General features: G+C 39.7%; 1 protein-coding gene across 1 annotated transcript in view; it reads right to left on the bottom strand.

Annotated features, from left to right (window-relative positions):
* Positions 1–15,748, bottom strand: part of HSDL2 (hydroxysteroid dehydrogenase like 2) — a 65,165-nt gene that overhangs the window by 17,277 nt on the left and 32,140 nt on the right. Inside the window, exons 7-8 of the mRNA XM_001489727.5 lie at positions 11,619–11,813; positions 10,469–10,540 (exon numbers count right to left, since the gene is read on the bottom strand). Of these exons, the coding sequence (XP_001489777.2) occupies positions 10,469–10,540; positions 11,619–11,813 (267 nt within the window). The remainder of the gene's footprint in view (positions 1–10,468; positions 10,541–11,618; positions 11,814–15,748) is intronic.

The following is a 15,748-nucleotide window of genomic DNA, read 5'->3' as shown; positions in this document are numbered from 1 at the left end:
TGCCACTGGGCTGGCCAACCCCTCTGAGTTTTAAAACCAGATGAGAAAAGAGGACACTAGAGTCAGAAAGATGGAGATCAGAATATCAACTGTGCCAATTAGTGAAGGCTGGCCCTGGTGGTCTGGTGGTTAAGATTCAGTGCTCCCACTGCTGTGGCCTGGGTTCATTTCCAGCATTTCTGGTCAAGGAACCACACCACTGGACTGTTGATTGTCACACTGTGATGGCTGCCTGTTGCTGTGATGCTGAAAGCTATGCCACCGATATTTCAAATAGCAGCACAGTCACTCATGGTGGACAGGTTTCAGCAGAGCTTCCAGACTAAGACAGATGGACAAGAAGAAGGACTTGGCCACGCACTTCCGAAAAAATTGGCCATGAAAATCCTATGAATAGCAGCAGAGCAGTGTCTGATATAGTGCTGGAAGGTGAGAGGATGGCACAAAAAGAACAGGCAGGGTTCCGCTGTGCTGTCCACAGGGTCACCAGGAGTCGGAATCGACTCGACGACACTAACAACAACAAACTGGTGGAGCTGAATTGGAGACTGTAGCTTAAATCAACAGCCAAGTGAACTCCCACTAACTTCACCTCTAAATTAAACTTATTCACCCGGTCCCTTCACCCCTGGATTGAACTGGCCTCCTCCCCATCAGGGGATCGAAATGCCTCTGTAAGTAAAGATCAGGTGAAAACTGAGGACAGAATGCCCAGAAAGGGTCTAAACCACACAAAGTCCTTCCTTCTCCGACTCTCAGTCAGATTGGTCCCCCCGACTAGAGGCAGAGGGAGGTCAGATTATTGGATTCATGAAGGCCCCCCTGCCTAGAAACACAAGGCCAGGGGAATGGAGGTTACATTTTTTAACTTGTATCCACTTAACTCATTGGCCATAACCATTCAGCATAGGATGAGCCAGGGGAGAAGACGGGCAGTGCATAGAACGGTTCGACTCCCACGGCATGCAGCCGGCCCCTCTCCCAACCTCTGCTCCTTTACTTAGCCTCCTGGAATCACCTGTGGGCCGTTTCATGGTCGCCCCCAGAAACAGGGGAGGACAATTCATTCATTAAATTAATTCCAAGGCCAATCTGTACTCCAGGCTGAAAATTAACTCTCCATCTATCTCCCAACTCAATTATACCCAGTTGATATCGACCCTGATATCAGTTTCCCTACATTAAACCCAGCATATATGGGGTTAAAACCAAAACACTCATTCCCTGCTTATTCTCTGGCTTCCTGGCTCCAGAATCCACTATCCTCCATGGAGACAGACACCGTCAAGGACAAGCACCTGGACTATCTCCTCCCCACAAAGAGATACAGACTGGTGGGAAAGCTGCTGACCAGCAAGGTCACAGGCTCCCTCCTCTCTGCAAGTGTCTCAAGGCCGAAGACAGGCTGGTGGGAAAGCTCCAACCAGCAAGGCCATACGCTCCCCCTCCCCTACCTAAAACCCCAAATAAAAACCCGTCCTTTTAGCTTTTCGGGGAGTTTGGGATTTCAGCGTTAGCTGCCCTCTCTCCTTGCTCCGCGCTGTGCAAAAAATAAAGTTCCTACTTTCCTCCACCACCCCCGGTGTCAGAGATTGGCTTGCTGCGCAACGGGTGAGCGAACTCACTTCAGGTTCGGTAACACAGTCATCGTGTCCAACATAATTCACCAAAGGTTATTAAATGAAATCTAACTGACAGCATAAAGACACTTCAGAATACAACATAAGCAATATAAAAGTATCCCAAATTTGTTAAATATGAATTACCTTCCACTACGATGTTTCCAGAGACACATAAAAACAACAGTAAAATCCTTCTCTTATAAAGTCCAAGCAGATATTAAGGATGAGATCCTTAAGATCCAATGGAGCAAGGATAATCCCTTTCCATAAAAATGTTTAGTCAGTTTTGTTATTGTTTTTAAATTCACTACAGAGAGTGCACCCCTTTATTGCCTGCACCCAGGGCAAATAACTCTGACCGCCTTGCCCTTGACACAGCGCTTTTTTTTTTTTAAGATTTTATTTTTCCTTTTTCTCCCCAAAGCCCTTTGGTACATAGTTGTGTATTTTCAGTTGTGGGTCCTTCCAGTTGTGGCATGTGGGACACTGCCTCAGCATGGCCTGATGAGTAGTGCCATGTCCGTGCCCAGGATCCGAACCAGCGAAACCCTGGGCCACCGAAACAGAGCACGCAAACTTAACCACTTGGCCATGGGGCCGGCCCCACAGCACTGTTTTTTATTGATGTATAACATACATAAACAGTGATTTTAAGTACACAACTCAAAAAGTTACCAGAAAGCGAATACACTGTGTCATCAACTAGGTCAAGAAAGAGAACATTACAAGTACCCCAGAAACCCATTCCATACGGCCTCTCCTAATTGCTACTCCCCCTCTACTACCTAAAGAAACTATCCTGACACCTAACACCACGGATTAGTTTTGCCTCATTTTTACCTCCATATAAACGGAATCAATCATTTAAGTTTCTGTTCTTTTATGCCTGTCAATCCTTCATCAACTTTTCCAAAAAATGCAAGAAAAGGGAAAACTTTTTTTTTCTTTTTTCTCTTTTTTATTTTTTTGAGGAATATTAGCCCTCAGCTAACATCTGCAGCCAATCCTCCTCTTTTTGCTGAGGAAGCCTGGCCCTGAGCTAACATCCATGCCCATCTTCCTCTACTTTATATGTGGGATGCCTACCACAGCATGGCTTGCCAAGTGGTGCCATGTCCACACCCGGGATCCGACCCGGCGAACCCCGGGCCACCGAAGCGGAACATGCACACTTAACTGCTGCGCCCCCAGGCTGGCTTGAAAAGGGAAAACTTCTTAATTCATTCTTTGAGGCCATCATTAGCCTGATACTAAACCAGACAACGACACCACAAGAAACCCGTGTAGTGTAGACAGACAATATGCAAATACATACATACCAAAAAATTAAGTCAAGAATTGATGAGTTCTATTACCAAAAACAAGCAAGAAGTGGAAAAGGATGGGAGACTACCTTATACAGTGGTCAGTTTGAATAGACACTGAATTAAACAATATAAGGCGGAATATGTGAATACACACACACATACATTTATCCTACAATCTGAAAACATGACATTTTGTCAATAGTTCCTGGTATATTTTCACCCATTAAATTTGAAAAAGGTGCCCTCCCATAATAATACCTAATGCTCTATAATCTTTGTCATGCCTGTGTTGAGCAATGCTACTTCCCAGCATATCCTTGAAAATAAATTATTTCCCAAGTGTACACCAATGTAAGTGAATAGGGCATGATGTTATATTACTATTATTATTATATTATTATTTAGAGGCTGGCCCCATGGCAGAGTGGTTAAGTTTGCACACTCCACTTCGGCGGCCCAGGGTTTTGCCAGTTCGGATGCTGGGTGTGGACATGGAACTGCTCATCAGGCCATGCTGAGGCAGCGTCCCACATGGCAAGGCCAGAGGCACTCACAACTAGAACATACAACTATGTACTGGGGGGATTTGGGGAGAAGAACAAAAAACAAAAGTTTGGCAACAGATGTTAGCTCAGGTGCCAATCTTTAAGAGAAAAGAAAAAAAAGATATTATTTAGAAGCCCATTTAAAAATTCAGATATGTATTCTAATATTTAATGCTGATAGTGCAGTGAGGGAGGTGCTCATACACTGCTAGTAGGTTTATAATACTAGAAGGAAATTTCGTAACATGTATCAGGGGCCTTCCCATTGCCTCATCATCTACTTTTAGTGATCAATTTTAAGAAAATCCTGTAACATTTATAAAATGAAACACTTACAAACAACTAAAACAAAATACCATTCACATGATAGTATATAATACTAAGTTGCCATTTCAAAACTTTGTTTCTGAAGACATGGAAAATATTCACAATATAATGTTAAGTAAAAAGGGAGTCTATATAATTAAATATAATATGATCCAATCTGGTAAAATATATGTTTGTGCATCTGAATTTTAATTATATTTGAAAAAAAAAGTGAGGGGCCAGCCCTGTGGCCAAGCGGTTAAGTTTGAGTGCTACGCTTTTTTATACTATTTTTTTCTGTACAAACTAATTTAAAATGATATCAAAATTAATGAAAGTACATAACAAAATCTATTTGATGTGGTCAAAGTTATACTAAGGGGAGAAATAATGCACAATCAAAAGTTATTTTATTTTAAAAGGAATAAAGATAAAGTATTAGCCTAACAAGTGAGAAAAGGAACAAAAACGTGTAACCTCAAAGAAAGAAGAAAATAATAAAGCAAAAATTAAAAAATTAATGAATCAGAAGGTTGCACAATTCTGTGAATATACTAAAATCACTAAACTACGCACTTTGGTGAATTTTTTGGCGTATGTAAATTATCTCTCAGTAAAGCTGTTATAAAAAAAGTAATGAGGGGCTGGCCTGGTGGCACGGTAGTTAAGTTCAGCGCACTCCGCTTTGCTGACCCAGGTTTGCAGGTTTGGATCTCGGGCATGGACCTACATCGCTCATCAGCCATCCTGTGGCAGTAACTCACATACAAAATAGACGAAGACTGGCACAGATGTTAGCTCAGGACCAATCTTCCTCACCAAAAATAACCCCCAAAACCAAAAACAAATCAGAAAGAGAAAAGCAGTAGAATAAAAAATAAAATTTAAAATCTAGTTCTTTTGAGAAAAAATAAGATACAGTAAAATTAGCAACTTTCTGGCAGATTTAATCAAGGAGAAAAGCAGAGAAAAATAAACTTTAAAAAGAGAAAAGAGATAAAATAAATATGGAAATTTAAAAAATTATAAGTGAATTTACTACATGTCCACACAAATATATTTTAAAACTTCAAATGGATAAGTCTTGTCTTTTATTTTAGAATAAGCCAATAATTGAATGAGAAAATAAATACATTTCCAAAGAAAGAACTTCAGAAAAGACCAAATAATTTAGTGGGTGAGCTATTTCAAACCCTCAAGGAAAAGAACATAGAAAAAAAAGCTACCCAACTGATTACCATATTCAAAATATAACACATTTATTACACTAAAAAATGTAGACACTAAGCTAACTTTTATCTGATAAAAAAATGTTAACCAACATTTAACGCCTTACTTCTGGGTAAAATCTAAAGATTTTCCCTTTATAATTCAGAATAAAATAAGAATACCTAAAATAAACATTTTCAATTAATGTCCTGGAAGTTCATGTCAGTGTATTAAGATACATACCAGAAATAATCCCATAAGATATTATTATTATATACAGGCAGTAAGTTAGATCACTTAGAAGATTCAAGATCATTATCCAATGATAATTAGAGCAACTAATCTTTATAGGGGGCTGACTATGTCAAATTCACAAGACGATGCACTATGATAGTTACTCAATCCTCACAATACTTGCATAAGGAAAGTAAGAGATGAGAAAAGTGTCTCAGAGAGCTGAAGTGACTTGTCCAAGGTCACAGATATAAATAAGTGGCAGCGGCAGGATTTAAACCCAGATTCTGTCTTACTTACTCTAAAGTCTATGCTTTCAATGACAACTACTGTCTCTCTGTTAGAGACTATTAGAAGTCTTAGGGGGAAAAAAGCTCATGAAGATGACCAGATATAAATATATAAAAATTAGCTTCCCCCTTTTTATTTATAATTTGCCTTATTCCAGAAAGCATTTCAATTTGCTTAATAAACATAATCCAAGATTAAATTAAAGTAAAAAGAAGTGAGTGAGCTTTTAAAATGGCAACTGGAATGCCCAGCAACTCACCCAAGGTTACTGGGTACTAAGTGGCACAGTGGGACTTCAGACCCAGGCAGTCTGACTCCAGAGCCTACACAGTTTTACCACTCAGTAATACTTCCTCCACATCTTCTTCTATATCTATCTAAGTTTTTTTTTTTTTTTTTTTGGTGAGTAAGATTCACCCTGAGCTAACATCTGTGCCAGTCTTCTTCTACTTTGTATGTGGGTCACAGCCACAGTATGGCTGACCAGTGGTGTAGGTCTGCCCCTGGGATCCAAACCTGTGAACTCCAGGCCACCAAAGCAGAGCAGGCTGAACTCAACCACCACACCACAGGGCTGGCCCCTAATATTTATAGAGTCAACATAAACTTGGTGCTGAGCATAGCACCAAGACCTAAACTCACCAGTAGGGGACCAAGCAGAAGCTGCTCAAAGTGGGGCTAGCAGAGATACAGGCTTCCTTCATGTTTCCATAGCAGGAATACAAAGGAATGATCTAGTTTTGGTAGTTACACCAGAGAGAACTAACTTTGCCATATAAATAACTGCTGGAACTTCTCCCATACTAGTAGGTGACTATTTAGGTGATTTGTCTATTAATCAAGATATAATATTGGTATCATCTGAAGTGCTAAGAAGATTGCAGCAAAAACTTTAGTGCAGCCCTGAAAGACATTTGCCCAGGCATAAATTGCATAATTTATCACCTGGAATATTTGGATGTAGAATGATGATGGCACAAGAATAAAACTTCAGAAGACAAAGAACAAACCAGTAATATATTTGAAAGATACAGTCAGTAGACTACAAATACATAAGCTTTAATGAGAAAGAGACACTTAGACCATTTCAATAACTTAAAAAAAAAAAAAAAGACACATGGCTAGCAGCCTCTGACCCAGCCTCTCCTAACTTCGTCCTAAATAAATACAAAAATGAAAAAAAAAAGACAAATACTAAACATCACCTAGACTGACACAATTTACTGTCAGAACCTAGGAAGAAATGGTCAGTAATGATAAGGTAGATGGAGTCAGCCTAAGAAACACAGGACTGCCTGTGCTCCGCCACATGAAAGATCTCGAAGGAGGAAGAGCTCTGCTCACCTAAAGAAAGAAGACAGGTTCTCACATTTTTAAACCACTAGATCACATTCTGGGCTTGTACCAACCAGAAGACTACGATCTGCCCCTCGGTTCTATGATGCTGCTTTTTAAGAAAGCCTCCATCTTTCAAATCCCGTTTCAAAGCTTGTAGCTCCCAGATAACAGAGGCGCAGACAGCAGGGGGAGTCGTGGTGGTGTCCACCCTGAGAAGTACAAGCCGCAAAGCCTGTAAGACGGATCAAGATGGGGAGGGGAAGAACCTTGGCAGCAGGGCATGCTGGGAGAGTAGGTGTTAAGCAGAAGAAGTAAAAGAAAGTCACAAGAAGGCCTTGGACAATGGCACCAGCTCTATGCCTAACGGGTACCACGAGAGAAACTGCAGCTCTGAGAAAGGATTTCCACCAGATGGACAGGGAGCGGAGCCAAAATCAACCTACACATCCCTGTCATTTGACTACACTAGCTCTAGAGATATCTCTTAATATGAGGATGAATTAATAGGGAAAAAGTGACCTGATGCCTCTGAAAAAACAAGGTAGCACAAGGTAATGGAAGGTTATCCTGAAGAGCAAAAGTCTACCTCTAAAAATAATGCACTATGAAACCCACAAGAATTCCTCCACATGAAAACTATACGAAACAGGGGCAGAAAGTCATACATAATTGGCTGAGATGAAAAGACAACAGAATAAAATGAAAAAGGAAATGGGAAACATGAAAAACAAAAAGCACAATAGCAAAATTAAACTAACAATTAGAGGCAATATGGAACAGACGAAAGTGTCGAAAATCTTATCAGTAACACAGAGTACAAACTTGAAAAGGTCTCCCAGAATGCAGAAGAAAAGAACAAAAAAATGGAAATAGTAAGAGATGGTCTTAACTACAGGGGAAAAGGAAAGACTAGCCAGGGTAAGAATAAGTGTTTCTGAGGTGAATTCAGAACAAATGGAACAGAAGCAATTAAAACTGTAACTAAAAGGGCCGGCCCCGTGGCCAAGTGGTTAAGTTCGCACGCTCTGCTGCGGCGGTCCAGGGTTTCACTGGTTCGAATCCTGGGCGCAGACATGGCACTGCTCATCAGGCCATGCTGAGGCGGCATCCCACATGCCACAACTAGAAGGCCCACAATTAAAAATGCACAACTATGTACCAGGGGGCTTTGGGAGAAAAAGGAAAAATAAAAAAAAAAAATCTTACAACTATAACTAAAGAAAAAACAAAAATAAACTAGAGGTAAAAAAACTAAAAGACTATATGAGCTCCCTGTGTTGCAATGGGGGGAAAATCAATGAAGAAATCACAGCATTGCTTTTACTATGAGAAAGAAAGCATTAATTTAAAATTATGTACATAGTTTACAATATATTACATAATTACATATATATTATATAAAACGAGTATATAGAGCACAGATTCCAGAGAAGGTACAATCTAATGTTAATAGGATTATTAAGTAGTGGGTACAACAGAAAAGTGAGCCTCTCCCCCTTGGAAATGAGGGACACACACTGACTTCTGAGAGAGAAACTGTAAAGTCAACACACAATGGATCTGGATATGGATGTAAAAAGTCACCTCAGAGAGCTAAGCTAGATCCCAGGCCAGAAATACTGGACTATTACCCATAAGACTATATTAATATATCTATAGAAAATGGCAAGTGGAACTGCAGTTGACTGAACCAGGAAGACTAAGGTAAAGGGAGCTACAGAAGTAAATGCTCTTTCCAGCCCTGTCTGGGGAAGAGAAGCTTTAGCCAGAGGAATTGGAGTATTCTGACCTCAAGGATGAGGGCATCCCTCACATGGAGACGGATACAGGGATCGCAGTCACGCACTACACATGTTCTGATCCCACAGGCAAAACAGCCCCTATCAAAGCCTGAAGCCAATAAACATTTATCCTACACTTTACTTATCTAACCCCTCTTGTTTGAGTCCACGGTCACGAAACAACCTTCTGATCATGATTCTGTTCCCCAGATAATTACGCCCTAAGGGAGAGAATAGGCTGATCATAGCAACTACACATTTAGTCTGTGAAATGGCAAGCCCTCATTATAAATTAATAAATTGGATTCCTGGTGGGGAAATACACTAATTTAAATGACTTTACGTGTTCTGGAGTTAGGAAAGCAATTTTAGTTTGGTTAAAGGTATGGGCTTTGGAATCAGAGAAATATGAATTTAAATCCTGGTTCTAACACCTGCCAGTTGTGTGATCTTAGATATAAAATGAGGAAAATAATACCTGTCTTGTAGGATCATAAGTATGAAATGAGACAATGCACGCAAAGTACTTAGCATAGTGTTTGGCCCACAGTAAATGACAAATAAACATTTGTTGAAAAACAAAATGAATATATGTGATCAATAAGTGGTTCTGATTATTTCAATTTGGAATTTAAATGAGCTCAGTTCATGCATATCTTCCTCCAAAAGAGAGCTCCAATCTCAGGGTGCTGGGCAAAACCCAGGATTTTGGACTTGCCTAACTCAAAGACTAGACTCCCGCAGACTTTGACAAGCTCTCTAATTCCTGCCATTCTGTAAGAGGCCTTTTCAAAAAGAGACTGACAGCCTTGTTTTAATACTCTGATACATTCACGTGGCAACCAGATCAAAGATCTAATTTTTAAAATTTTTTAAATTTTAAAAAGAGCCATCTCTAGGTGGTGGGATAATGAATAACTTTTTTCCTTTCTATACTTTTCAAATTTTCTATAATACAAACAAAAAGTTGCCTCTTTTATTACCTAAGTAATTTTTTTAAGCTCTCTCAAAAACTTTGGACAAAAGATAAAGATAGAAAAGAGAAGATTAAGCTGGAAATAAGGTTTGGCACTAAAATGCATTGAGTTAAGGTTCTAGAATTGTGGTCAGGTTCTATAGGTCTGCTGAGGGTATAGAGAGACTTTGTTCCTAAGTTTTCTAGCAGCCGTTTAAAGAATCTATGATCACTTAGGAGACCCACAGTGTCTGTAAGACAAAAATAAGAGTCCAGGAGAAGCACAGCTATTCTTGTTAGTAAAGCATGAAAGACATTTTCCCCATGGGTATTTGTTAGAGTATTTCTTCTCTTATCTTTCAGCAAACGAGTGGCATAATGCCAGAACACCAAGAATCAAACGTACGCTCTGGACTGATTCAAGGGGGCTATTGTTTCTGAATTATAAAAACAAAACAAAGTAAAACCAAAACCTCGTCTGCAGTTAATTTCTCCCCTAAAGTGGTCACATAGCCACAAACTCTGAGAATATAGTGTTAGATGTACTTTGATATGACATAATTTTCCTCAAGACAAAATAACACATCAACATGAAATACCTAAAGACAGTGCCAGGGAAAAGAAATAAAACCTTTAAAAAGGTTGGTTTTTTTAGGCAACATTTTTTTAACCAAATGAAAAGAATATTTTAAGAACTTCTTACTGGTAGAAGGAAAAGACAACCTTCTTCGCTGGAATTAACTAAGACCTCACATTACTTGTCTAGTTTAAGTCACAAAATGGTTTAAAAAGAGAAGGCAGAAATGTCCAGTTGTATATTTAGGAAGAAATATATGTCAGTATTTTTATTTTCCTACATAAAATATGGTCTACATCTTACCACGTGATTCCATTTTCTTGGTAATTGTATCTGGTTGTTCATCTAAGAAGAAATCTGGTATGAGAGGATGGCCTGAAAAATTGACGCCAAAAATAATCAGTTTGATGTAACAACTTCAATATATATTAAGCTTTTAACATCTGTTCGATAAACATTACATCTGTTTTCATTTTACTGAGCATTCTGGTGCAATGGAAAAGACCCCCACGGGAACTGTCAAACTACCTGAACTTCATTAAGCTAAAACACTTCTCCCATAATCCACCTACCCTCCTCTCCGATGGCAAATTTCATCTTTAAGATCCAACCAAAGAGTCACCTCTATGTTAAACCTTTAAGTGCTCTCCCAGGAGACTTTGCCCCCTTCTCATCTATCTATACAACCTTTCCCTCCAAAATGCTCAGCACTCACTTCTTACCATCCCCTCAGGATGATACACATGTAAAGACGTTGCTTCGTCACCTAGAAATTCAATCTAATGAATAATATTTAAAATATACTATAGCACAAATAAATATAATTCCCATTAATGGCTATATTGTATATTATTTAGTATATATTTTATACATAAAGTAAAAATGCATTATCATCACCAACATCCTCCTCCTTAATTACAGACAGGAAGAATTATTTTTGAACAAGGGGGCCTTCTGAGAACTTCTCAAATCACACTCTCGTACTCAGGACAGCTCCTGCTCACTCTCCTGCACCATCTACCATGAAGCTGCGTTAAGAGACTGCACTTAAGAGACAAACATTTGCAAAAAGCCCATCATCTTAAAAAGTTTCTGTAAAAAACCCACTACTGTATCATGTTACCATATCCTTGAATAAAATTTTTACTCTGTGATTTTTAAGACCTACTTAAAAACTAATTTTCATTCTCGGCTTCAAGATCTGGAAATGGCTAATAGCTGATGTGATCGTCTGCATCTGGATATCACTTAAAAAGCCCTCAAGTCACTTCTGTTTTTCCTTTCTCTGTTTCTAAAGTTGTGCTGTTACGGGTTTTTCTCTTCACTGGGAGGACAGCTTCTAAAAGAGCATATTAATTTTATAATCACAGACACACACACACACAAAACAGATGTGTGTTCATTGCCGAAAATCTGGGAAAACATCACTACTTTTAAAAACTATAAGCATTACCTGGTTTAACTGCATAGATGTCAAAATTTTCTACGCCTTCATCTTTTAAGATATTTTCATCAATAACAAAGTTGCCGGTAAAAGTTTTTGGCCTTTTGAAAATGGAATATGCAGCATCTGCAATGATGTCAACTTTTCTACATTGACTCTCAATGCCAGAGCCTCCCAGCATATCCATAGCAGCAGTGTGTATGGCTGTAGAGAAAACAAACGCACACGTCTGTAACTCCAAATCAAATAATAGGACGTGGAAGTAACAGAAAGACAGCGAATCTCTTTATATTTCTCAGGTGATGAAAACAAGGTCGAGAGAACTTAAGGGATTTGCCAAATGTTCTACTGACATGACTGGGTAGGAAACCCAGTTCCTTATTCTACACAACACTTCCTTGTACAGAACCCCTTCATGAGACGCACAGCAAAATTTGATTAGATTTCTGATTTAGAATGCTCAAGAATCCGTATATCATTCTTTTTTTTAATGTTCTTTTTTTTTAAAGGTTGGCACCTGAGCTAACATCTGTTGCCAATCTTTTTTTTTTACCTTCTTCTCCCCAAAGCTCCACAGTACATAGTTATATATTCCAACTGTAGGTCCTTCTGGTTGTAGCATGTGGGACGCCACCTCAGCATGGCCTGACGAGTGGTGCCATGTCTGCACCCAGGATCCAAACCGGCAAAACACTGGGCCGTCCAAGCAGAGCACGTGAACTTAACCACTCGACCACGGGGCTGGCCCTGCATATCATTCTTGAGAGTCAAGAAAGCCAGTAAGGTATAATAGAATGAACACTGAGCTATAAATCAGGTGAGTGGAGTTTTTATGCCAACTATGTCACGACTTTCGGCAAGTCACTTTAACATCTTTTGGACTCAGTTTCCTGTCTCTAAAATATGGAGCTCCCTTCCTTAGTTTATTGTCCCGCCCTCCCCTCTCCTAGAATATAGAGACTTTGTTCTTCCTGTCCATCACTGTACCCTCAGCACCCAAAACAAAGACAAATGCACCATAAACACTCAATAAATACTGTTTGGATTTTTGGGGGTCCCTATTAAGGTCAGATACTGCTTTTATTTAGGGAAATACTAGAAAATAAAGAGCAGCAAAAGGAAGAATTTTTAAATTATCTACAATTCCCTGACTCAGAGATAATTCTCTCCACACCATTGTTGAACTATCACTTAAAGTCACTACACACTGGAATAAAATAATTCAGTCCATAAGATGAAAAGTTTATAGTTTTTAAGAGCCACTGACCCTTTTTCATTCATTCAACAAAGAGTTACTGAGCGCTTACTATAAATCAGGCACTGTTGTAGGTATTGGGGACAAATGAGTGGACAAAACAGACAAAAAGCCCCTACTCCATGGCAATGACATTCGAGAGTCCATCTCTATTTCAAAAGAGTGCACAATTAACTAGGGGAGTTTCCTAAAAGCGCTGAGGTAGAAGTTTCTACCTTGTAACTGAAGCTCCTCTACTAAGAATAAATTTTTTTTTTTTAAGATTTTATTTTTCCTTTTTCTCCCCAAAGCCCCCCAGTACATAGTTGCATATTTTTTTTTAGTGTGGGTCCTTCTAGTTGTGGCATGCAGGACGCTGCTTCAGCGTGGCCTGATGAGCAGTGCCATGTGCGCGCCCAGGATCCGAGCCTGCGAAGCCCTGGGCCGCCGAAGCGGAGCGCACGAACTTAACCACTCGGCCACGGGGCGGGTCCCTGGTCTCTCTTGAAGTGATACTTTATTAATAAAAAATAGCAGCTAACATTTATTAAGTGTGCCCTGTGCTGGGCCTGGTGCTACATACTTTCCATACATTATCCGAATTAATTCTATGAGGTAGGTATTATTATGATTCCTATTTTACAGATGAGAGCACTCAGGCACAGTGGGGTTAAGTAACTTGCCCAAGGTTGCAGGAGCTAGAATTAAAACACCTGGCAGTTTGACTCCAGAGTCAGGTACTTGGCCACCATGAGACTAACGAGTCATACCTTGTTAACCAACATGATTAGAGCTGGTTATCATCTCACTCCCATAAAGTACAGAATTTTTCTGTAAATATTTCAATATAGTCTACATTGAGACTATATGCATATATATATATACTCCAGTCTCAATGTAGACTATATATAAAGGGTATGCAAATTCTTAAAAATCCTTAATTAAGAATATGTCATATAAGCATACACACACATAACATAAGAACAAGGAATGGTTTTTCCAAACAACCTATCATTACTTTAATGATCTTTCTATGGAAGATACAAAGAAGGCACAAACAGACATTCAAAATCAGGAAGCAAGCCATAGTTATTCTCTGCAACGTTTTTGCAATGGTAACAGGCTAACCCAAAGGTTATAAACCTGACGACAATAAAAACAGGTTTGCAGTGGGATCAATCAAACGAAATTCACTGATTATTTCTAGGTAAGAAAATAAGCAAGATTTATAATGAAAGCTGATATGCCTTGGATCACAAGGATCCTAAAAGTGACCCTAAAACTTAAGTCTCATTAAGGACTAATAGGAGAAGTATCTAATAGCTTTTGATTGATTCTCCTGATTACAGCTTGCTCAGAAGAGACAGGAACAAGTCTTAAAATCAATCAAAGATTTCCTTTCACATAAATGTGTGGAGTGCATATCAGGCTTCAAACACCACCATCACCATTGACTCCTTTCTCTTCTGGAGCTTGTCTTACCTCTTAAACGCCTGCCAGCCTCCACCAAGTGCACCTATATATTCTCGTGTGTACTCACTGAACCAAAGATACCATTGATTATGAAGTGCACCACTAAAAGAAAACCCCAGCAACTAAACTACAATACATCATCAATTAATTATAAGAACATCCTGATATCAAAGATGTAAAAATGTGAAAACATGGGCATCTCAGAATCAAGGAAATAGGGTATAAATTCCTGTTTAACCTAGTTGGCAAGAAGGTCCTTTGAAAAAGAGGGAAACTAGTTTTGGCTTCTAGCACCAGAGAGGCCAGCTGCCGTCTTGTCACTTTGACCTCCTTGGTTAGCTGAGTTCCCAAGTCCATGCGAAGTGTAGTCCAGGTCACAGAGGACTGCAGCTGTTCTGTGAAACTTCTGTGATCTTCCTCTGTGCTGCCATTACCAGGATTAGCAGCTGCCATTCCCAGACTCCTCACCCCAGCTCACACAAAATCTATCCAAGAGTGGACTCTCCTCCTCTGCCACACTTGTTCTGACCAGTCAAGAGGTAAGAGGCAGCAGGCATTTTGAATAGCAGCGCTCATCCCTACTCCCCTCCCCTGCTTCCACTTCAGCAGAAACTAAAAAGAAAAAAATTATTCTTAAGGTGACCGAGTTGGGGGCCTGAGATCCTCATGTTGTGAAACTACTAAAGGCTCGCTCTCTGATCCCTTCTCTGGATGTGTTGAATTCAGTGCGGTGAGAGTTCTAGACCCAGGAGGGGTAATACAGCTGGTGGCGAGAAGGAACACCAAGCCAGAGAGGACAAACAGTGGACCAGGACTCTGCTTTCATTGTGGATAACATATGTTACACCGTATCCATTCTGTTAAGTGCAATAAATCTCCTTTGCATTGAAGGGCAATAATATTGGGAGATTACTTCTGGTTCCAACAAGTATAAAGAGAGCGCCACTCTACGCAGTCTAGGAAGAGGAAACGTGTCTTTTAAATAGAGGCCTCACAAACACCCGGGAGCCTGGACACCCTCTCAGATCTGTTTTCATCGCTTCAATCAGGAATAATGCAATATTCTAGCTAGCTTTCCTGCCTCCTCTCTCCACAATCTTACAAGCCATCTTATATTCAGATGCCAAATTAGTTCCTAAACCTCATCATATGGTTATATCACTCGACAGCTCCTATTTTCACTCGGTTTATTATTGTTCTCCTGCTCCTAAAATTCTCAAGTGGCTCTCTCTCCTGAATATACGTTAACATTCAAGCTCCGAGACTTGGCGATCAAGACCTGGGGCTCAGCTCATCCATCTCCCCCACAGCCTCACATCCACTCAGCATTCCGGTCAGCCTGAACTACTTGCAGTTTCTCAACTTCAGTGAGAAATAAAAAGCACACACAGTATCATGCACACACCGTAACAAACTCCTTGTAGTTCCACCA

The sequence above is a fragment of the Equus caballus genome, chromosome 25 (assembly GCF_041296265.1).
Source record: "Equus caballus isolate H_3958 breed thoroughbred chromosome 25, TB-T2T, whole genome shotgun sequence".
Classification (NCBI taxonomy): Eukaryota; Metazoa; Chordata; class Mammalia; order Perissodactyla; family Equidae; genus Equus; species Equus caballus.
Note: the sequence above shows the minus strand (reverse complement) of the source record. Positions and strands in the feature narration are given on the sequence as shown.